Raw genomic sequence first — 22,525 nt, 5'->3', positions numbered from 1 at the left:
CTGGCTGATTTCTTTTGTTGTGTTGTTTGGTTTCAGTCAGGTCCAAAAATTAATGTCAGAATGCTAGGATAAAAGAGGTGGACTCTCAGTGAACCCAAGGCAAATGTTTCTGCCCAAACATACATATAAACTCTAGGAATACTAAATCTTCATGGAATTATTACCCTCAAACACAAGGGTAAGGAAACCTAAGTCTATGTTCTGGGGCCTGTAAAGCAAGCTGACACCTGATTCAACGGGAGTTTCCTATGAACTGTGATAGACTGACTATACAGAAAATCCTAGTTACTTGCACAAACCACGCCCTGAACCACAGCACTGGCTCTAGTGGGTGCCTTGTGCCTCAGAAACTCTGACTTGAACAGCAGCAAAGGTTAATTCTTAGTAGGCAAAGCAAGAGCTTAAAGCGTCTGGGGCTGTAATTCAAAATTCACTTTCTATTATCAGTCAGACCACTAATTAAAGAACATGCCGTCAACCATCAATTAGCTCTAGACAGGATGTCCTGACCGTAATATACACAGAGAAAACGTCATCCCTAATTCTGGCAGGCAGGTTGTCCAGGGAATGGAGCAGGCAGAGGCTCAAGTTCAAGGTGAAAGGTCGCCCCTAGAGCAGAACAGAAGCATCACCACCAGTGATGAACATTCACTGACCGTGTGGTTCCCCCTTTCTGCTTTGGTGGTTACAAAACTCACAGCTCAGCATGTAGCCTAAACACGTAGAACCCTAAGAGCAAGCCCCTTTGGCCCACAGCTTTCACAGGCCACCTTCTCTGTCTCCCATCTGTCCCACTGCCATTCCAGCCTAGTAAAGCCACAGCGGCCTCTGCCTTGCCCAGTCAAGGGCCTCTCTTTCTGTCCTCAGCTTCCTGACACCCCAGCAGCATTCAGCTCAGTGGTGCACTCCTGGCTCGTCTGAGTTCTGGGATCTCCTCTGACTTCCGGGATCTATACTCCCCAGGAGTTTGCCACCCTGCGTCCTCTTCTTCAGTCTCCCTTGGTAATTTTCCCTCTTCTGTTAGGCTTCTAAATACTGAAGTGCCTCAGGGCATGGTGCTAAGACACCCCCTTTTCATCCACTATATTCTCCTTGGATAAAGCTCTTCAGTTGCACAGTTTCAAACACCAGTTCTATTCCAATGACTAAGTCTGGGTTTTCAGGACTCACTTCTCTCTCAGAGCTCCAGAGTCTGGGTACTGAGCCACCTATTGGATATTTCCACATCCTCTCTACTCCAGCCAATCATCTCCTTCCCCTAGTCTTCTTAATCACAAAAATGGGTAAAACCATCCTCCCAGCTGCTTATGGAGAAGGCAATGGCAACCCACTCCAGTATTCTTGCCTGGAGAATCCCATGGATGGAGGAGCCTGGCAGGCTACAGTCCATGGGGTTGCAAGAGTCAGACACGACTTAGCGACTAAACCACCACCACCACCCCCAGGTGCCTAAGCCAAAAAAACAATAATCATCATCGATTTTGCTCTTTTGCTCACTCTGTCCCCAGCATCCCCTACATTCAATTCATTAGCCAATCACATTGGTTTGATATTCCAAATGTATCACAAACCAAGCCCTGATTCAGGTAATAGTCAACTAATCTCTAACAGAACAATTCTGGACATCTATAAAACCCAACTACACTGGACCACTGAAGAATGACCAAAAGTACACAGATTATGGGGAAAGGGCATCAAACAGAAGCCAGAAAGAAAGAGAGGATATTCCTAAAAATAAAGAGCCAGAGGAGAGCTCCAAAATTCTGCATATAAAATCTCAAAATCTCTGGTGGACCCCTTAATGGTGTGTGAGCATGACAGACCCAAATTAGTCCAGCACAGGTTTAAAGAATTGAACAAGGTTAAATTGCTACCCACTGCATGAGAAGACAGAGCATCAAGTCTGAGTAAGCCAAATTAACTCCTGAGACTATATATATATATCTCAATACCCTACAGAAAAGCAGTTTTGAGTGCCAACAATACCAATGTACAAGATACAATCTAAAACTATTCTATGTTTGAAGAAACAGAGAAATGTGGGTCATACCCAAGAGAACAGATCATCAGTGAGGACTTATCCAAGGTAATTCAGAGATTGGAATTATCAGAAAAGGATTTTAAAACAGCCGTTATAACTATACTAAAAGATGCACAGAGAACATGCATATAATGAACAACAAACTAGGAAATAGCAGCAGACAGATGATAACTATGAAATATGCCATGTTGGAAATCCTATCTGAAAAAAAAATCAGTGGATGGACATAACAACAGACGAGAGATACCAAAAGAGTCAGTGAGTTTGAAGACAGCTCCGTAGAAATTATCTAATCTGAAGAACAGAAAGGAAAACAAATATTTGGGGAAAAATTGAATAAGGCATCAGTGATATCTAGGATAATGTCCAAAGATCAAGCATACATACAGCTGGAGTTCTAAAGAGAGGACAAGAAGAGATTAAGGTAGAAATAACGTTTTATAATGGCCCAAATTCTATCCGACATGGTGAAAAATATAAATTGACAGATTCAAAAAACTAAGTGAATGCCACAAAGGATAAACACAACATCTGAAATTACTCCACTAAAATGCACCTCCTCGGTCAGTCTTCAACCCAACAATTTAAGGCGGTCACCAAATCACAATACATCACATTAAGCTTTGAGTCTGTTTCGAGTCATTATTTCCTAATATCTTTCCTATTTATATATCACTTGTTTATTGTCTGTTTCAACAAAAGTAGGAGCTCAAAGAGAGCACACACTCTGTCTGTCTCACTCATCCAAACAATACTTCTGAGCATTAGTGTTTGACAAATACTGGTTGAATGAGTAAAGAACACTCTCTAACTTTACCTCTGATGTTATACTTCCTATTTTCCATGATTTATGATTAAATGTAGGGTAATATAAATATTGTCATAAGCTTCCTCTAGTCTAACTTGAACAAGGTCAACTGCATGCCAGGTGCTGCTCTTGTCTGCACATACACGGGACAAGCCTAGGGTATAGCCACTACTATTGCCCTGATTTTCAGCTGAGAAACCCAGGGAGAGCAAAGCAGGACTGCCCAGCTTCAAGCAGGGATCAGGATCATAAACTAGAAACTAGAGGATCCACTGGGTTGATGAAAGCAAGGAGTCAGACTTACTGATAACCTCAGTCTTAGAGGCTGTACTGACTTAAGAGAACTGTATGTGAAGCCCCAAGGTGGATGATGCCATGAAGAACACAGAGCAAGTTGGTCAGGAGCCCTGAATCATTTTCCTCCGAGGAGATGATCTGACAGGCCAAATCCATCACACAGCCTGGGACAGAGGCTCTGGGGAGCAAGCCAAGGAAGAGAAGGCCCAGTGTTTAGCGTTCAGATGGAGACGTATCAGCAGGAGTCACCACCACACTGCTGAGAAGTGCTTAAGAAATAACCCAGTAGACTGCCCATCTGTTTCATCTGCTGAAGGACTCAGCTTTGTATTTAACAAAGCAGTTGAGTACATGCTGAAACTGAAGAGGTGAAGCTTTTAAGAACACAGGAAAGAAAAATAATTTTTGACAGATCAAGCTGTGATTCTCATACAGATAAAATGCCTGATTCACATTGAAATAAAAAGTTATTTTGTACTGAGTGAAACCCTTTCAGATTTAATTTTCTTTTTTTTTTTTCACATGATGCCAAATGTACATCATCATTTCATCATCCTTCCTGGAAATACGTTAATACAATTAAAAAATGTAGAAAAATATCAAGTTTCCATGTATATCAATAAACCCGGGGAAAAGGAATATCCTTCCAATTCTCAGATGTACAGAGATGACTGACATCACCCCTAATTATGCTCTCTCTGGGCCATTGCAAGTGCTTTAGGGTAAAGACACACCATGCTAATAATACTAGCATATGTCATCTCTAAAATATATGTTAGTGAATATATTTCCTAACTTCAATTTTAATTTCCTCTGTGACTCATAAATTATTTCGAAGCTATTTATTTCCAGACAGCTAAGGATTTCTTGATACTGTTGTGAAATCTGCACTTAAGTCCACTGTGATCAGAATGCACACCCTGAACAATTTCAATCTTGAAATTTGCAGAAACTTGCTTTAGGGCCCAGCATATGTTCTATTTTGGTAAATATTCCATACGTACTTTTAAGAACACAAACTGTTTTTGCTGAAAGCAGCATTCTGGATGTCAAGTTAAGTCAACTGTATTCATCACTTTATTAAGACCATCTATATCCTTACTAATTTTTGCCTATTTGTTTCTACAAGCTCTTGAAGTATCTGTGTGTCCCAGGAGGATTGTAGAATTATTTTGTTTTGACCTCCCTGCCAATTTTTGCTTGACGTATTTTAAAGTTATGCTATTTGTAACATACAGATTTGAGATGAAGATACTGACTCCTCTATCATGATGAAATCATCTCTATCTCAAAGAAGCATTGCTGTGTACTTTGTCTGATACTATGCCAGCTTTGCTTCAGTGAGTATATATATTACAAATCCTCTTCCATCCTTCTGTTTAAAGTATGTTACTTCCTTAAACACTGAATCGCTATAATGTACACCTGTAAGTGGAAGAAGCACAAGCTGGAATCAAGATTGCCGGGAGAAATATCAATAACCTCAGATACGCAGATGACACCACCCTTATGGCAGAAAGTGAAGACGAACTAAAAAGCTTCTTGATGAAAGTGAAAGTGGAGAGTGAAAAAGTTGGCTTAAAGCTCAACATTCAGAAAACGAAGATCATGGCATCCAGTCCCATCACTTCATGGGAAATAGATGGGGAAACAGTGGAAACAGTGTCAGACTTTATTTTTGGGGGGCTCCAAAATCACTGCAGATGGTGACTGCAGCCATGAAATTAAAAGACGCTTACTCCTTGGAAGGAAACTTATGACCAACCTATTACTTTGCCAACAAAAGTCCATCTAGTCAAGGCTATGGTTTTTCCTGTGGTCATGTATGGATGTGAGAGTTGGACTGTGAAGAAGGCTGAGCGCCGAAGAATTGATGCTTTTGAACTGTGGTGTTGGAGAAGACTCTTGAGAATCCCTTGGATTGCAAGGAGATCCAACCAGTCCATTCTGAAGGAGATCAGCCTTGGGATTTCTTTGGAAGGAATGATGCTAAAGCTGAAACTCCAGTACTTTGGCCACCTCATGTGAAGAGTTGACTCATTGGAAAAGACTCTGATGCTGGGAGGGATTGGGGGTAAGAGGAGAAGGGGACGGACAGAGGATGAGATGGCTGGATGGCATCACTGACTCAATGGACGTGAGTCTGAGTGAACTCCGGGAGTTGGTGATGGACAGGGAGGCCTGGCGTGCTGCGATTCATGGGGTTGCAAAAAGTCGGACACGACTGAGCAACTGATCTGATCTGATCTGAATATTGTATAGCAATTGTATTTTAATTTAAAAGTAAAGTAAAATACTTTAAATAAAGCATGACGCTTAACAAGCAGTACATAACATGGTTTTGGTTATATATCCAGTCTGACAAACTTAGTCTTTTACTGGGAGTATTTAGCCCATTTATATTAAATATAATCATTTATATAAACGGGTTTTTAGCTACCACAGTTCCTCTTTGTTTTCGATTTGACCTCCTACTTTATGTCGACCTTCTATTCTCTTTCTTTTTGGGGATTAAAACAATGTTGTTTTATTTCATATTCCCTCTATTTCAACCTCCTAGATACACATATTTTATTCTCTTAAATGTTACCTTAAGAGGTTACAATATGCATTCTTTACAAGTCAGTGCAAATTACTACTTTCACTTGTCCCCAGTAATCCTAGAATCTTAAAATACTTTAACTTTATTAACCCTTCTCCTGCCTTCTGTGATACTCTCATACATTTCAGTTTTACACACACTTTAAACCCTAAGAACATATAACAGCTTTATATGGCCAACATGTATATATTTCACATGCATATTTACCCTTTATGATGTCTTTCATCCCTCCTTGCATTTCCATCCAGGATCATTTCCCTTATGCTTGAAGTAGCTCCCTTTAATACTGATGGTAATGCAGTTCCACTACTGACAAATTCTCTTGGTTTTTGTCCAAAACCATCTTTATTTCATCTTCATTTTTTAAGGGAGTTTGGCTGGGAAAATAATTTTAGGTTGGCAGCTTTTCTCGCTCATTACTTTAAAGATGGCCATTTTATCGTCTTTCTTTTTTCTTAATCGTTTAAGATGTCATAGTTGTGTCGGTCATATTGAGCGAAGCCGCTCAGTCGTGTCCGACTCTGCGACCCCGTGGACTGTAACCCAGCAGGCTCTTCCATCCATGGGATACTCCAGGCAAGAATACTGGAGTGGGTTGCCATTTCCTTCTCCAGAGGATCTTCCTGACCCAGGGATCGAACCTGGGTCTCCCACATTGCAGGCAGATGCTCTAACCTCTGAGCCACCAGGGAAGTCCATATTACTGGCCCTTTAAAAACTAGGTGTCTTTTTCTAACCTCTGGCTGCTTTTAAAATTTTCTGTCATGGGATTTCAGAGTCTTATACTGATGAGCAAAGATATGTTTCCTTGGTAGTCATCCTGCTTGGGGTTTTCTATGTGTTTTGAATCTTTAAGCTACTGTCTTTCATCATTTTGTAACAGTATTCTATCCTCAAGTATTGCTTATGCCCCATTCTCCCTCCTCTTTTCTGGGACTCCACCTCTACAAAGACCTTTTTAAGTGCATCTCACTTGTCTTTAATGCCCTTATTTCTTTCTTATAGTTTTTTTTTTTCCTGTGTTTCAGTTTGAGATGATCTACTGAACTGCCTCCCATTCATTAATCCTGTCTCTCATTGTGACAGTCTGCTATTGGTTCTAGCCACTGGGTTCTAATTTAAATACTGTACTTTATTTTCTAGAATATCTGCTCGGTTTTTCCACAATAAATCCAAATTATGCCAAAACTCTATCCTTCCATCTAATTATTTTGTCCAACTTGTCCTCTGTTGTCTTAAATATATTACTTACGGTTATTTTTAGGCACTTGTCAGCTAGCTCCAATATCTGACTCATCTGTGGGTCTGATTCTATTGCCTTGTTTATAAGTCATATGATCTTGCTTCTATTGTATCATATCATTTTTTACTGTATGGTGAATGCTGGAGAGTCTCTAAGTATTGTTATTTTGCACCCAGAAAAGAGACAGAGGGCTCCCCTTGCTCTCTGCTGCACAGGCAGCAGGGGAGCTCACTGCCCAACAGGGAGCTGAGTTGGGCTGGTCTTGCTGCCGTTTGTGTAGGACTCAGTCTTGAGAGTCAATTCCTAGGCAGGTTGATAAGAAGTCCGGGGTCCCCAAGGACGAGAAAGGGGTCTGGGGTTCTCAAGGAGGAGGAAAGGACAACCATCTCTTCTTTTTCTCTACATTCCTTAGTCTTAGTCATATAAAATGTTTTCCCCTTTAAGCCCTAAGCTGATGATTACACAATGAACAACTCAGTTTAAACTCTATATAACAATAATGTATCCTGCTTGAGGATAGTTTCTCCTTCTTGAAAACCTTTTGACTAAACCCTGTTATCTTAAAATGTATATTACGGGAGTGGGTCTGGTAAGATCTTTCTATTGTTAGTTCTAATCCTGTCATCTTAAAACGTAAATTGTGGGAGTAGGTCTAGTAAGATCTTTACAACCTTGAGACATTTTTTTGATTTATTGTAATAACAGAGGATGAGATGGTTGGATGGCATCACCGACTCAATGGACATGAGTTTGGGTAAACTCCGGGAGTTGGTGATGGACAGGGAGGCCTGGTGTGCTGCAGTCCATGGGGTTGCAAAGAGTTGGACACGACTGAGTGACTGAACTGAACCGAACAACCAATTAAACAGTATATAACTCCCTTGCTTAGACCAGCGAGGGGGGCACTCTCCATCCCCCTTCTGATGTCTGTGTCAGAAGCTTTCTCTGTTCCTTTTCTTACTTTAATAAAACTCTGCTACACAAAAGCTCTTGAGTGATCAAGCCTGGTCCCTGGTCCCAAAGCTAAATCTTCTTTGGAGATCATGAATCCGACACGTTCACCTTAAGCTATCAGTCTGCCTCTGGTTCACCCCCATTTCTAAGGCCTGGCTCTCCCTGGAGTTCAATGAGATCTCTGTCTCCTCCACACTGAACTTGGTTCTGCCCTTAAGAAGGCTTCAGGATGGCTCTTGGGCCCCTGTCCCATTCAAGCTTCAAAACTTGGCATACGTCTTGAGAAACGGACTCATCATGTTTTGGGGGCCCCTCTAATCTCATCTAGTCTTTACTCCAGACCCAGAAACCTCTTTTGGTTTTTCTGTCTCCCAGAAACAGCCTCCTGCCAGGGGCCAAACTTGGATTCTCATCTGCTCACCACACCTATGACCAACCAATGTCCCAGGTGATAAGTGGTTCCAGATCTTCAGTGGGGTTTTCCTCTCCTGACTGTTCTGTTTTCAGATTCGTGCCACAGCAGGTGTATACTTAAATATCATGTAATCCTGCAAGGCTGTGAGAGGTTTCAGTGTGTCTTTCAGAAGCTCCTGGCCCATCTCTTCAGCCCCTCCCAATGTTTTGCTGGGAAAACGGGCTATGGGCTTGAGGCCTCCCTCTCCCACAAGTCTCTGATTCGTCACTCCAGTAATGTGTGACCATAAAACTTTGCTAGTTATTCTTTTATCCAATAGCAGCCCTCTACCTCAGCTTCTGTCTCCAGAATCTGCAAGCTTCTGCAGAAAATAAAATGGGTGAGGATGCTCCATCGTCTTCCTCTGGAATTTTAGTCCAACTATTCCTCACTGACTCCAGAACACTATAGAGTTTTAAAGATATATTTTTTATAGTTGGTGCCAGAATCTCTAATAAATTATATATCTCGTGCTACTAATTACTTTCAATGAATTTCTAAATATTTCTAAATATTTGTAATATCTAGGAGTCTTAATATTTTCCAAAGAACAGTTTAAATATGCTTTTAAAATAAAAGCATTGATAAAACAGTCACTTCTTACCTCTTCATAAAACTTCACCTGAGGTACAGCTTCATTAATTTCATTCAAACAAAAATCTTTAAATAGCAAGAAACCTAAAGAAAGAGAATAAAAAATTTCAGGGTGGGCAATGGATGGAAACTTTATCCCACAGGGTGTTTTCAAATTCATTTGTTTTGACCTCTTCCTCTCCTACATTAACAAAGAAATTTTAAAAGGTTTTAAGAGGCTACTTAATGCCTAATGCCTACAAGAAAATAATGCAGGTTAGATAAGAGTATCATACATCTGGCTCTTGCATTGGGGTTCATTCTCTCTTGGCAACCCTCCTCCCACTTTAAAAAATGCACAATTAACAGTGCAAGCGGCCACCACCACTCAGCGCCACTGGTCACTGCCGAGAACATAAGGCAAATCAAAGAAATCAGAGATGAGGGCAGTACAGAGGTGTTGGCAAGAGTCACCATGGATCTAATAAATCATATGCTCACTGAAACAGAACTAAACTCCCTTAAAAAGAAAACAAAACCAAAGGGCCTCCCTAATCTTCCTAGCCTTTTCTCTCACCACATATTAGCTCAAGTCCCACCAAGTCCCCACCAAACACCTTCAGCCTAAATGGATCATCCATCTCCAGATCATGCTTTTCCCCTTCACAACCCCACACCTCATCAAGCCATCACGACCTGCTGCCCAGGATACCACTCCCATTGCACAGTGCCCGCTACACAGTGGAAGGCAAATAAATATTTGTTGAATGAATGTTTGCTGGCATGGCCCTTCCAACAAGTCAAAGCACTTAGCACACCCCGGTTAATTATCTGACTTACAAGCTCCCATCCTGTACCAAACCCAGTCAATGCCTCACACCTAGTCAAGTCTCAGCAAATATTACAGGCTGGATACAACAGGCTGACCGAGGGCAGAGATATGGGAAGGTTACAAAAAGTCAAAAACAATGAGAACGTCCAAACAATTAAAGGATCGCTAGGAGAAACAGAAGTCACCAGGGGCGGGGGGAGTGGGAAATGAAGAAACACTCAGAAAAAGTTAAAATGTTGGGTGAGGGTTAGACCAGAACTCCCCAGGTAGGAGAGAGCTGGAAGGAAGCAGCTTTGACATGATTTTCATTCAAGTTAACATAAGAGTAATATGACCTGAGCTTGTCTGTTACTGCCCCGTAAATTCCCCTCCATGGTTCCAGGAACATGACCTTTGAAAATGGTAAATGTTTGTTCACTGGAACTAGAAGAAAAGTATCTGAACCACTTGGTTAAACAGGCAAGGCCAGAGTATGAGGGTTGGGTGCAGACAGCAAGCAGGAGCACGGCCGCAATCCTTGGCCACCCTGTCAACTGCAGTGGGGCTGGAGGGGCTAATGCATGAAGGAAGCGGGGAGTTCAAGCAGCAGCCAAATAGGAAGAATCGAAGGTGTCATTCTCCATTGATTCCTCATGTTAATATGTTTATTTTAAACATATTAGTTTAGAGTAAGGTAATGTAAGAGTAAGGTCGTCTTTTTGTTCTCATTCCTCCCAAAGTAATTTTACATTTCCCTTGTCATGTCATCTTTGACTCCTGAGTCATTCAGAATGACTGCACCTTCAGAAACGTGCCATTTTCAGATATTTGGATTTTTTTAAGGTATTTTGGGGGATATCGATTTCTGTTTAATTCTGTTGTGGTCAGAGAACACATTCGGTAGGATTTCAACACTATAAAATTTATTGAAATTTGGTTTTGGACCAAAATTGGACTGAATTTGGTCCTTCTAGGTGAATGTTTTAAAGGTACTTGGAAAAAAAAAAAAAGATAGTATATAAGGTGAAGTGTTTCATTAAACAGAGTAAAAAGGCAATTAAGTTGGTTGACGGGGTTGTCTGGGTCCTCTAAACTCTTACTAAATGTCAGTCAGCTTACTCTCTCCAGTATCCACGGAGGGCTGTTGAAATGCCCATTTGTAAATTGGAGAGGAGAGGAAAGAAAGGAGGAAGGGGATGGAGAGAGGAGTTGAATGAATGAACAACCAATTTAATATGCTGTCACCTACTTTAATGCAACTTCCATCCTCAGTGTGTACAATAAGCCGATGAAGTTTTTGATTATTTATGTATTTATTTTTGGCTGCACCGGGTCTCTGCTGCTGCGCAGACGTCTCTCTGGCTGCGGCAAGCAGGGGCTACTCTCTAGTGGTCCGAGGGCTTCTCATCGCCGTGCTTTCTCTTGTTGCAGAGCACAGACTCTAGGGCACAAGGGCTCAGTACTTGTGGCACACGGGCTTAGTTGCTCCGTGGCACGTGGGATCTCCCTGGACCAGGGATCGAACCTTGTCCTTTGCAGTGGCTGGCAGATTCTTTACCACTGAGACACCAGGGAAGTTGCAAATAATTATTTTAACATTGTATGTGGGGGACAGTATTCCCCTCCTGTCTGTATGCAAACTTAAGTGCTACTTTCTATCACAGCAGCTGCTAAAATGGAGCAGCCAGAAGAAAGATATTTTGATATTTTGCCTTTAGGATAAATCCTAGATCACTGTGTTCCAGGCTAAAAGCAATTTACCTTCATTAGACTTAAATTACATTTTTAAAAAAGAGAAACGTTACTGATTAGAACAAAAGCTAAAAGGAAAAATTAAGAAAATTTTCGCCTAGCTAGTTCGCTTCATCAGTGTGATTTCTCCAGATTTCAAAGAATAAAAAACTGTGACCCAACACCTGCTTACTAGATAACTGTGGAATGTGTTTACCCTTGTTTCTACATTTGAACCACTGCAAACTGGATACTAATTACCTCCCGAGTGTATGTGACATCCAGGAAAGGCAAACTATCCCAATGTCCCACCAAAATATTTTGCAAAAATCAGGAGAAAGAATTGTATTATCTTTTATAAAACATCAATTAAAAACTTGAAATATTAAATATAAGTGGTTTCTATGGGAAATTAAAATTTAGCCTCCTAAAAAAATTTTAAAAAAGGAAAGAGAAACATGAAAAAGTTTTCTAAGAAATAACACCCGGGGCTTCCCTGGTGGCTCAGTGGTGACGAATCCTCCTGCCAGTGCAGGAGACACGGCTCCATCCCTGAGGACTCCACAGGCCACGAACTACCAAGCTCATGTGCCGTGACTACTGAGCCTGTGCTCTGGAGCCTGGGGGCTGCAGCTACGAGGCCCATGCGCCCTGGAACCCAGGCTTTGCCACAAGGAGAAGCCACTGCAACGAGAAGCCGTACACCACAACTAGAGAAGACCCCACCTGCCCCAACTAGATAAAAGCCCGTGCGGCAACAAAGACCAGCACACCCCTCCCCCACCCCCAACAAAAGAAGTAAGGCTTGTGCTGGGCTTTATTAAGGAAGTTCAAACGCTGGGAAGGAGGATAGATTGCATAACTGCTATAAGTTTCCACCAAAATGTACTGATTTGACAAAGCATTTCCTGTGTCTACTAAGGGTCACTGTGCTATACGTTGGTGAAGGCAGAGTTCTTCTCGTAAGAGACTTACTGGTTGACGTAAGGGGCAGACAACAAAGCAGTAAACAAATAAAATAATGTCAATGTACAGTAAATGATATAAAGGAACTAAATGTGGTGCTGAGACCAAAGATAAAACAGAGATCAAGACCTCTGAGCTGTGGGATGAATAAAGTACAAAGCATTTCAAATTAGAGCAGGCCAGAATGCCTAACTCACACCTTCTGTTCAATACTGCATTAAGAGGTCTGTGCCAGTGCAACAAAAGAATGAAATGAAAGTCATCAAAATTGCAAAGTTAAAACTGCTTTTATTCCTAGACAACCTAGTTAACTATGTAACAAATCTTTAATCATTGTTTTCAGTTTCCCTTGTTGACAGACCTGCTGCTGCTGCTGCTAAGTCGCTTCAGTCGTGTCGGACTCTGGGCGACCCCAGAGACGGCAGCCCACCAGGCACTGCTGTCCCTGAGATTCTCCAGGCAAGAACACTGGAGTGGGTTGCCATTTCCTTTTCCAATGCATGAAAGTGAAAACTGAAAGTGAAGTCACGCAGTCGTCTCCGACTTCGTGACCCCACGGACTGCAGCCTACCAGGCTCCTCTGTCCATGGGATTTTCCAGGCAAGAGTACTGGAGTGGGGTGCCATCGCCTTCTCCGACAAAACAGCTACTAGAATATATAAGTGAATTTAGGAAGCTCATAAAAGACAAGGTCATTAGCTAAGAACCAATGACAGTAGGTATACTCACATAACACAATTTTAAAATGGAACTTTGAAACAAGTCCATTTGTGCTAACATCAAAAAATAATCAATATTTAGGAATAAATAAATAAGAGCTATTCAAGGCCACTGTGTGGAAAACTGCAAAATATCACTGAAAGATATTAAAGAACATCTAAATAAATGAAAAGATATATGGATTGGAAGACTCAGTATTGCTCAGATATTAATTCTCCCCAAACTGATCTATGGGGTCAATGTAATTCCAATCATAATTCCCGATCACAGGCTTTTTAATGAAACTGACAAGCTGATTCTAAAATGGATATGGAAACACAAAAAACCTAAAATACTCAAAGCATCTTGAAAAAGAAGAAAAAAGTTCAAGGATGTACTCTGCCTAATTTCAAGACTCATTCATTATACAGCCAAGGTAATCAACAGGGTGACACTGGCATAAGACTAAATCAATGAAACACAACAGAGGATCCAGAAATACACTCAACTCATACGTGGTCAACTTATTTTCAATAAAGACAGCAAAGCAATTTATGGGGAAAAGGAAGTCTTTTCAAAAAAAAAAAGGTGCTAAGAAAAAACATATCAAAATGGAAGAAAGAAACTTAAATCTGAAAAAGGCCTATATTCAGCTTACACATACATTAAAAAAAAAAAAAAAAACCTCTTAAAAATCAGTTTTTAAAAGGAAACAACCCAATAAAAGAATGGGCAAAGAAATCTGAACACTTCACAAAGGAAACAACACGAATAGACAAGAAGCACATGAACAGGGTCTGACGCTGTTGTGTGCGCGTGCTGAGTGGTTCCAGTCGCGTCTGACTCTGCGACCCCGTGGACTGCAGCCCGCCAGGCTCCTCTGTCCATGGGATTCTGCAGGAAAGAATACAGCAGCGGGTTGCCCTGCCCTCCTTCAGGGGATCTTCCCAAATCAGTGATCAAACCTGCACCTCTTACGTCTCCTGTACTGGCAGGCGTAATTTGCCACCCACGTGGCACCGTTTACCACTGGCACCACCTGAGAAGCCCGTGACCGCTGGTTAACATGCAAATATAAACTAAATCACTTTGAAACACCACTTCACAACTACTAGAAGGGCAGAGTTAACAAGACTGATAATGTCAGATTTTGGCAACCAGAAGCCTTACTCGCTTTGAAGAATATACAATGTTTTGGACTCCTCATGCCACTGAATCAACAGTCAGAGAAAGAATGACTGTGTTGGCTGGGATGACTGATCCTGATACCAAGGGGAACCTGGGCTGTGACTCCACAATGGAGGAAAGCAGGAGAAGGGAAGAAGGGGGAAGCTCTTCCTTAGCACAAAAACCGAAGAAGGACTGATGGAGTTAGAAAATCAACAGGTGCCAAAATCAGTGGGTATACCTTTAACAAGGAATAGAATATTCACACAGTCTCCAAAGTAATTTCCCAACATTAATTATTACTTACAAAGGGAAAGCAAAGAGAGACCACGCATTTGGAGAAAAGTAATTGTAAATTAAGTATCTGACAGAGAACTTGTATTCAAAGCATACAATGAAGTCTCAAATTCAATAATGAGAACACAAATAATTCACTATTTTTTTTAAATGAGAAGATTTGAATACTTGCACCAAAGATGATATATAAATACAAAATAAGTGCATGAGAAGATGCCCAACATTATTAGTCATTAGAAAAATGCAAATTAACATCACAATAAGGTATCACTATATCCTTCTTAGAATAGCCAAAAAAAAAAAAAGAGAGAGAGAGAGAAACAATACCACTGCTGATTAGAAGTGAATGTGGAGAAACTAGGGCTCTCCATTGGGAAACATTTCTTTAAAGATCCATTTGCCATTCAGCCCAACAATCCCACTCCTAGATATTTATCCAAGAGGAATGAAAATTTACGTTCACACAAAAATCTGAACACAGATATTTATAGTAGCTGCATATATAATATAGAAAAATTGGGTATAACCCAAATGTTCTTCAGCTCCTGACTGAATAAAGTGTGACATATTGATACAATGGAACCCTACTCAACAAGACAAAGGCATGAACTACTGATACATCCACCGTAAGTGACTCTCTAACGCACTGTGCTAAGTGAAAGAAACCAGATTCAAAGGCTACATACTCAATGAGTCCACTTCTGTGTCATTCTGGAGAAGGACAAACCATAGGAACAAACAGATCAGTGGCTGTCAGGGGTTAGGGTGGGGAGTGGGAGCTGACTTATAAATGGCCCTAGAAAATCTGGGGAGGCGATGAATTACTCTACACCTTGACTTCTGTAGTTGTTATATTGATACAACTTTAAGCATTTGTCAAAACTGATAGAAGTGTCCATTGTAGATGGTGAGTTTTACTTAAATTATACCTCGATTAAACCTGAGTCTGCCTGCCCCACCAAAAAAAAAAAAGCTGATGCTAAAAAAAGAAAGAAAAGTAAGATTGGGTGCATATAGTTGAGCCAGAGACAAGCCTCAAAAGGTGTTCCTGAATAGTGGCTTTAAGATGATCACAAATTGGGATCTAGAATTTCTAGAAGTCAATACCGGATCACTTACATGGTTGTCAATGTCTACAAGATGCTTTTCATAAAGCACAAGTTTCTATGGAAGATAAAAATCATTCAAACACAGAGCCATGGGACTAAAATAAGTAATTACAAAGGTTCTGGGTAACGCAGAGGTCAGAAATGACTCTGACACATTCAGGATACATAATATTTTTTTACAGGTGAAAATAAAGGAAATTGTAAATGATAACTCATGAATAAACTCCCAAAGGGTACCATGCCCCTTCTAAATGAATATGACTAAGCTAACTTCCCAATGAATACTTCTTTTCATTTCTTCCAAGTCCCAAAGGAATAAATAAATATATTATAAAAGAATATTTAGTTAATTGTATTTATCTATGTCATGAAAATCTTAAAACATATATTTTTTAATTTCAATCTCCTTGTCAAACTAGAACTTTCACCTTCCTGACTTAAAACTTACAGGATAAAATTAGAAACAAAATGTAGTTGAGGAATATTATAAATAGTTAGGTCTTCTAAAAATCCAAGTTACCATTCCACCTCCAATTTAAGTTTGGCACATTCATGTTCAATAAAATATTCTTAGATTAATTAAAGGGATCACTCGTTTAGATAATGGAGAGATTTGGGACCATGAGTAGTAACAGTCCAGTAGACAAAAGCACAAATGGTAATGAATCTGGCTGAAGAAAAATTCATAGACGGTTCTGAGCAATTGGCTCTCGATTCAAAAATCAAAGGAAACTGGGACTGGGAGGAAAATGTGAAATTACAGAGTCAAGAAAAGTATATCTAAATCCTTGCAATAGTTGGGCTACTTTAAGCCTTTACAAACATGAAAATTAATGAAGAGAAAACATATTTCTGGCTATGCACACCATGCCAACACTCTTTCCAGACTGGGGTCAATTTTTTTCATCTATCACAGTTTAATGCACATCTAATAGCAAACAAGCAAACTGACAATTAAAATAAAGTGAGATTTAAAGCAACTTAAAACAAATTATCCCAACAATCCACCTGATTTATGTTTCCCAAAGACATCTCAAAGAACAATGATTAAAGCTGGCAGTATGGAAATCAGAGTATGTGTGCACACCACAGAATAAACACAACAGGGACAAAGTGGGGAGGTTGCGGCGAACAAGCTGGGTCTAACCACAATTGTATCAAGGAATAAACACAATAGGAGTCCACCAATTAACGCATGTGTGTTCACTCCGTGATAATTCATGAGCCTATGCACTTGGACCTGAGCACTTTCCTATATGTATATTCCAATAAAGATTTATTTAAAACAAAGAGGATCAACCAGTAAGTTTTTAGGTCCGGATACTGTAAGCATAAGTGTGAAATGAAGGGGCTCTCAGAGCAACTGTAATCTGACTGGAGGAACTGACCAACGTACATAAAGACAATACCTAACTGCACTGCATCAGTTACGAGCCACGTTCGCTTTGCAGGAGAGAGACGTGCTGCTTCCTCGATCACCACTCGGCCACTCACTCAGCTCCCATCATTCGTCCGGCGTCCCTTCTAATCTGTCCTGTGAGCTGCTGCCCCAGACCTGACCATGCTGTTCCCTGTCATCACTGCACAGATGCCGGATGCGACCCAGCCTGCATCATCTGCAGCGCAGCGCACACTGCGCTCTGCCCCACCACCTCACCGAGCTACAGCGCCACCTGCCCAGCAAAGCCGGACACAAGCGCAGGTCACTCAACATGCCACGAGCCCTCAGTCCCTTCACACAGGCTGACTTCTCGGCACCGCTCCCTTCTTGCCATCCACCTCTCCCCGGCCCCACTTCCCCGGCCCCTCCTTCTCACAGCCACCCACCACCTGCAGATTTGACCTGGTTAACGAGCACTTAACCTTCAGGACTTCACCTGAGCATCACAAATCACCATAAACTTCCAAGGACCAGCCCTCCTCCCCATCCCAGTGAGGTCGAGAAGCTGTCCCTCTTTTCTGCTCCCACAGCCCTGGGTCCTTAGCGCTTTCAAGGCCACTAAATTACAACTATCTCTTTTTATTTTAGGAATGGACGAAATGGCACAAAATTGTAAAACTGTATTAAAAAGGTACAAACTGAAAAGCTGCCTTCCAGTTCACGCCCCTCGTGTTCCCAGTAGCACGCCCACCACCATCACCCTCAGTGTAACCTCTATTACTGGTTACTATGTCTTTTCGGGGAAGGGGTGGGTGTCACTTCTTGGCCAGCTGCTAGGAAGTCCATGTGGCTGCGTCACCCAGCTCGATGCAGGGGACTCCGAGTTCTAAGGGACGCCAGTGTCACAACGTGGCAAGAGCTTGGCACATGGAGGGTGGGCACGGTGGCCTCTTGCTCGCCCTGCACCGGTGTAGATGAGAAATGCCCATGGGTGGGTTTCTGTGGCAGACGCTGTGTCACCTGCTAACACGCCACAAAGGCAGGTGCAAAGACGAACTCTGACTTCCCTCCACACTGTCTCCATCAGGCTTTTTCCCCATAACCAAGACCTTGTGGTCTTTCTAGACAAGTCACGAAGAGCTACTTGGCCACTCCCTCCAGCTGCATCATTCTGTCGGATGGAATGCGGGAAGTCACGTAACTTGTTTCCTAATGGTGAACATTTGGGCTGCAGCAAAGAGTTTGCTTTTATAAAACTGCAGAAATAAATAACCTTCTCCACACATCATGTCTCATGTGTTCAAGCCTATCTGTAGGATACAGTCCTCAGAGTGAAAATCCTGAGCTAAAGATTATATAGACGCTTTGTTATTTTATCAATAATAGACTTGGCCAAAGACCCATTGGATCAGTACCTGTTTGTACACCTCCTAGCAATGGATCGACTCCTGTTCTGAAACCCACAGCCATAGTGGGTGTGGGTTTCGACCCTTGGTTGGGGAACTAAAATTCTGCATGCTATGTGGTGCAGCCAAAAAACAGAAATAAGGAAAAAAAGGAATCCTTTGGGCCTCCGCCTCTCGGGCACCGGCCCCGTCTGGTTCCTTGTTTGTCCCTGGCGTTCGATGGCAGCACTTCCAGCATCTCCTTAGACCTGACACTGGCCTTAGGAACAGACGGCAGCATCGTTAAGAAAGGATGCTCTTCTGGCATCACTGAGGAGCTATTTGCTCGTGGGCTCTGGGAAGGAAGTGGCCTGCTCTTGTGTGGCTTTCTCTTTATCTTCGGCACAATGGATAGGACTTCATCCGCTCAATAAACATCTGATAGATGTAGTAAGGGCAGATCAATATGGCTCATGCTACAGTCACAGATGGTTTCAGGAAGAAGTGAAGTACAGGCTGGGTGGGGAGAGATTAATGGGTAACAGAGTTCAAGTGGTCGGAGGCAGGAAATTTCCATGGGATAAGGAAGGAGGGGGACTTAGAATCTGGATACAGCATGTTCCCAGGAGGAAGAGGTGGGGGGACGGTCTACCCCAGTGCTGAAGTCTGAATGAGTGGGGAGGGCTGGTAGACTGGGGAGCCTTCTAGAAAAGCCTCAGTGTTAGGCACTTCTCCCTTACACATGCTCTGCAAGTGCTGAGAGCTCGGAATTCCAACGAGCCTGCTGGGGAAGAGTTTTTACTATAAGTGGGCAGTTGTTTCAGAAAAAATTAAACACGGCTCTCAAACTGGGAGCGGAGGATTTTAGAGCCAGGCCTCTTTCTTAACACGGCAAAGCTGGATCCTTCTTCCCTCCTCTTCCTCAGGACACTCATCCACCACTGTGTCTGTCCCCAGGTGACCCTTTTATGCACATCCCATCCCCTTAGCTGACCTGTATCCGCTAACAAGTACTGACCTCTATGTACTGTAACAGTGCCTGCCTCCCACCTCCCCTGAATATTTTCACTACAATTCAAAGATGTTAGCAAAAGCCTTCGAGGCTCAAAAAAGTAGAACCTTGACAGCAGATGCCAGGTGGTGAGGCTGCCACTGCCAACCCTCTGCGGCACGGAGCCCCACAGCCTGCTGCTGTGGCCCTCCAGGGACGCGTGTGTGGCTGGAGCTGCTTCTCAGGTCTGGGTGCGAAATTTAATGAACATGAAATGATTTCTTACTAGGGCAATGAGACAGTTTCTATGATTTTCAATCCAAATTCACTTTAACTTATAGCCAGCTGACTGTAGTAAATTCTTAATTAAATGACCGAGGTATTTAATTTTAAAAGTTAGACAGTACCTTTAACTGTTGTGATTTTTGTTCACTCGGGGCCTTATACTTCCTCCTGGGAGTGGGGGTGTAGCTGTGAGAAGCTCCCTCCCCTCTCTGCACAGCAGGGACAATCACCCCGCTGCTCTCCCGGGGCCGATTACTCAACACAGCAGCCCCACTGGGGCCTCAATGTCTGTGGACGCTCGTCCTAACGCTGGTCCCAGCAGGGCCCAGGCGCCCACAAGGGTCACGCAGAGGTGATGGACAGGACACCGGGGATATTGCTGGTGGGCCATTCACCCCTGGAATGCTGTCATCATGCTGAGAAAACAATCACAGTGTACAGACATACTCCAGCTCTTTACATAAAATGCTACCAGTGAGTTTTACAGTAACGGCAGCTGAAAGGATTTCATGCTAAAACAAAAAAGACAATCCCCTTCCCTCAAAAAGGGTCCATTCCCCTGATGCATAAAATACTAAACTAGCAGCTTTGAGTCACCAAGAGGAAACAGCATCAGAGATTATCTCTGTTCTCCAATCTGGACTCCAGTCAGGGAAACAGCGTGGAAGGCTTAGGGTTAGACTAGACGGTTCACACGGGCGAGCTGGGTTTAAATCTCACACCCTATCACCTGCTTCCTTGGGCTGTTTTCTTCTCTAACCTTCTTTTGGATTTAGTGTATCCCAAGCACACTGAGCGGGTTGTCGTCATCACTGGCTTATTAGCCCTACAGCTCTTCATTTCACGTGTTTACTGGAGTTTCCAGGCTCCTGCCTTCCCCGGGCTCCTGGAGCCCTTGCCTCAGCAGGACCACCACATGGGCACATTTTACAAAGTAACTCCAGGCCAAGAGCGGACCCAGCCCGGTTTATTTCCCTTCTTTCAAAGACCATGGCCCTTTCTGTGTCTGAAAGCAGTTACTTCATATATTTTGTCCAGTTTTCTAGTTGTTACGGTAGGAGGCCAAGTCTGGCTTTGATACTGTATTATGTCCTGAAGCACAACTTTATTTTTGAAATAAAGTATTCGGCTCTTTGCAGGAGAATGGGTTAAATGCATGAAACTGGGACTACCTGTAAAACCCTAGACGCAGAACACCATCCGTGAAACTTCACAGAGTAATACAAAGATGGTGATGACCAATTTCTGGCTTATCATAGCAGCACAAGTAAACCTCAGAAGCAGAAGCTTTTCTGAATGATAACAGCCCATAATCAAGCCCTTAGGTGCTCCGTGTCCTATATACAGATCTCATTTAGTCTTCAGAATAACCCCAAGCCGAGACAGACCTAGTCTCACCCTCAGGCGAGAGGACCAGCACTCAGAGGTGAAGCCACCTGCCCAGCATCTAGTAAACAGTGATGGCTGAGCTGGAATTGACTTTACGGAGTTGGGATCTGCTGCTCTCCAGAGTGCAGGCTCTCTGTCACTGTCCTGAGCTGACGACGTACATGAACTGATTAGGAGACAGCAGTAGAATTCAGCTTGACTAGTGCCGGAGCGTCCACGCGTGGTTAGTTTCTTCCTGAAATAACTATATGCTGCTGGGACAAAGCAGCACGAGTACTTTCCCATAAGAAGCGGTTCCATAAAAAACCCTCACTCTCTCTTCACCTTCTCCTCCTCCTTTGTTGCCCCCCATCTTTCTTCCTCTGTGCATATGTACTCAGTCATGCCCAACTCTTTGCAGCCCCATGGACTGTAGTCCGCCAGGCTCCTCTGTCCATGGGATTTGCCAGGCAAGAATGCTGGAGTGGGTTGCCATTTCCTTCTCCAGGGGATCTTCCTGACCCAGGATCAAACCCGAGTCTCCTGCATTGGCAGGTGGATTCTTTACCACTGAGTCACCTGGGAAAGCCCTTTCTTCTTCTACCTTTCTTTTTTTCTTTTATCTCTTTTTCCCCTGTCTCCATCTGTCAAAACAGCAGGAAGGGCAACAGCAAAAAAGAATGAAAGAAAATCAACTCAAATTTAATTCGTGAAACCATGGAGTGTTAGGCTTAAATGAAACATTAGATTTTATCTATTCCAGTCCCTTTGTTTTGCTGATCAGGAAACTAAGGAGTATTTAAAGGGTTGATGAAAACACCCAGCTTGTTGGCTACCACAGGGGCCAGAGTCTAGGGCCCACTGCTAGCAGAGAGTGAGCAGAATCAGGACAAAGCTCTGGGCTTCAAGGCTGACCTAAAAGCATCAGGTAGAATACAACGATGTGACAACACTCTTCAGCAGATGGCCCACAAAGCAAGCAAGTTAATTCCAGGATGTACGAGCACAATCATTTCCTAGTCCTGACTGGATTAGAAGTAGGGTTACTAAGAAAAGATCAAAGATAAGGTATAAAACCCTCAGAAAAGGTATTTCCAAAAGAGCTAACTCAAGGGGACATTATGCCAGTGCATTGCCACCTGGGATTCTACAGGCAGTGGGGGCTCCTGAAGTCCAAAAACCGCCCAACCACCTGTCCACCGCCAGTTCAAAGAGCCGATCGACAACCTTCCCAGTAGAGGTGATGTTTCCTAGGCCCCTGGAACCGTCTGGGAGTATATACTAAGATGTCAGCTTCACTAACATTGCTAGAGCATGTAGTATTTTCCCTGAATTATGTGGACCCTGGCAGCGAGAGAGCTAC

At 42.6% G+C, this 22,525-nt stretch overlaps 1 protein-coding gene across 11 annotated transcripts in view; it reads right to left on the bottom strand.

Moving 5' to 3' along the window:
* The window catches only part of GRK3 (G protein-coupled receptor kinase 3), a 116,719-nt gene that overhangs the window by 54,654 nt on the left and 39,540 nt on the right, over positions 1–22,525 (bottom strand). For 8 of the 11 annotated variants that reach the window (XM_086346003.1, XM_086346004.1, XM_086346015.1 and 5 more), the window contains one exon: positions 9,004–9,077. The exons of 2 other annotated variants lie outside the window; for them this stretch is intronic. In XM_086346003.1, coding sequence (XP_086202129.1) covers positions 9,004–9,077 — 74 coding nt within the window. Of the gene's footprint in view, positions 1–9,003; positions 9,078–17,161; positions 17,298–22,525 lie in introns of those variants that run through there. One more of the 11 variants, XM_086346008.1, reaches the window with a different exon arrangement.

This window comes from Bos grunniens, chromosome 17 (genome assembly GCF_055505025.1).
Source record: "Bos grunniens cultivar Pamir isolate PY7600 chromosome 17, Bosgru_T2T1.0, whole genome shotgun sequence".
NCBI lineage: Eukaryota > Metazoa > Chordata > Mammalia > Artiodactyla > Bovidae > Bos > Bos grunniens.
The sequence above is the reverse complement of the archived record's forward strand: the minus strand, read 5'-3'. Positions and strand labels throughout refer to the sequence as shown.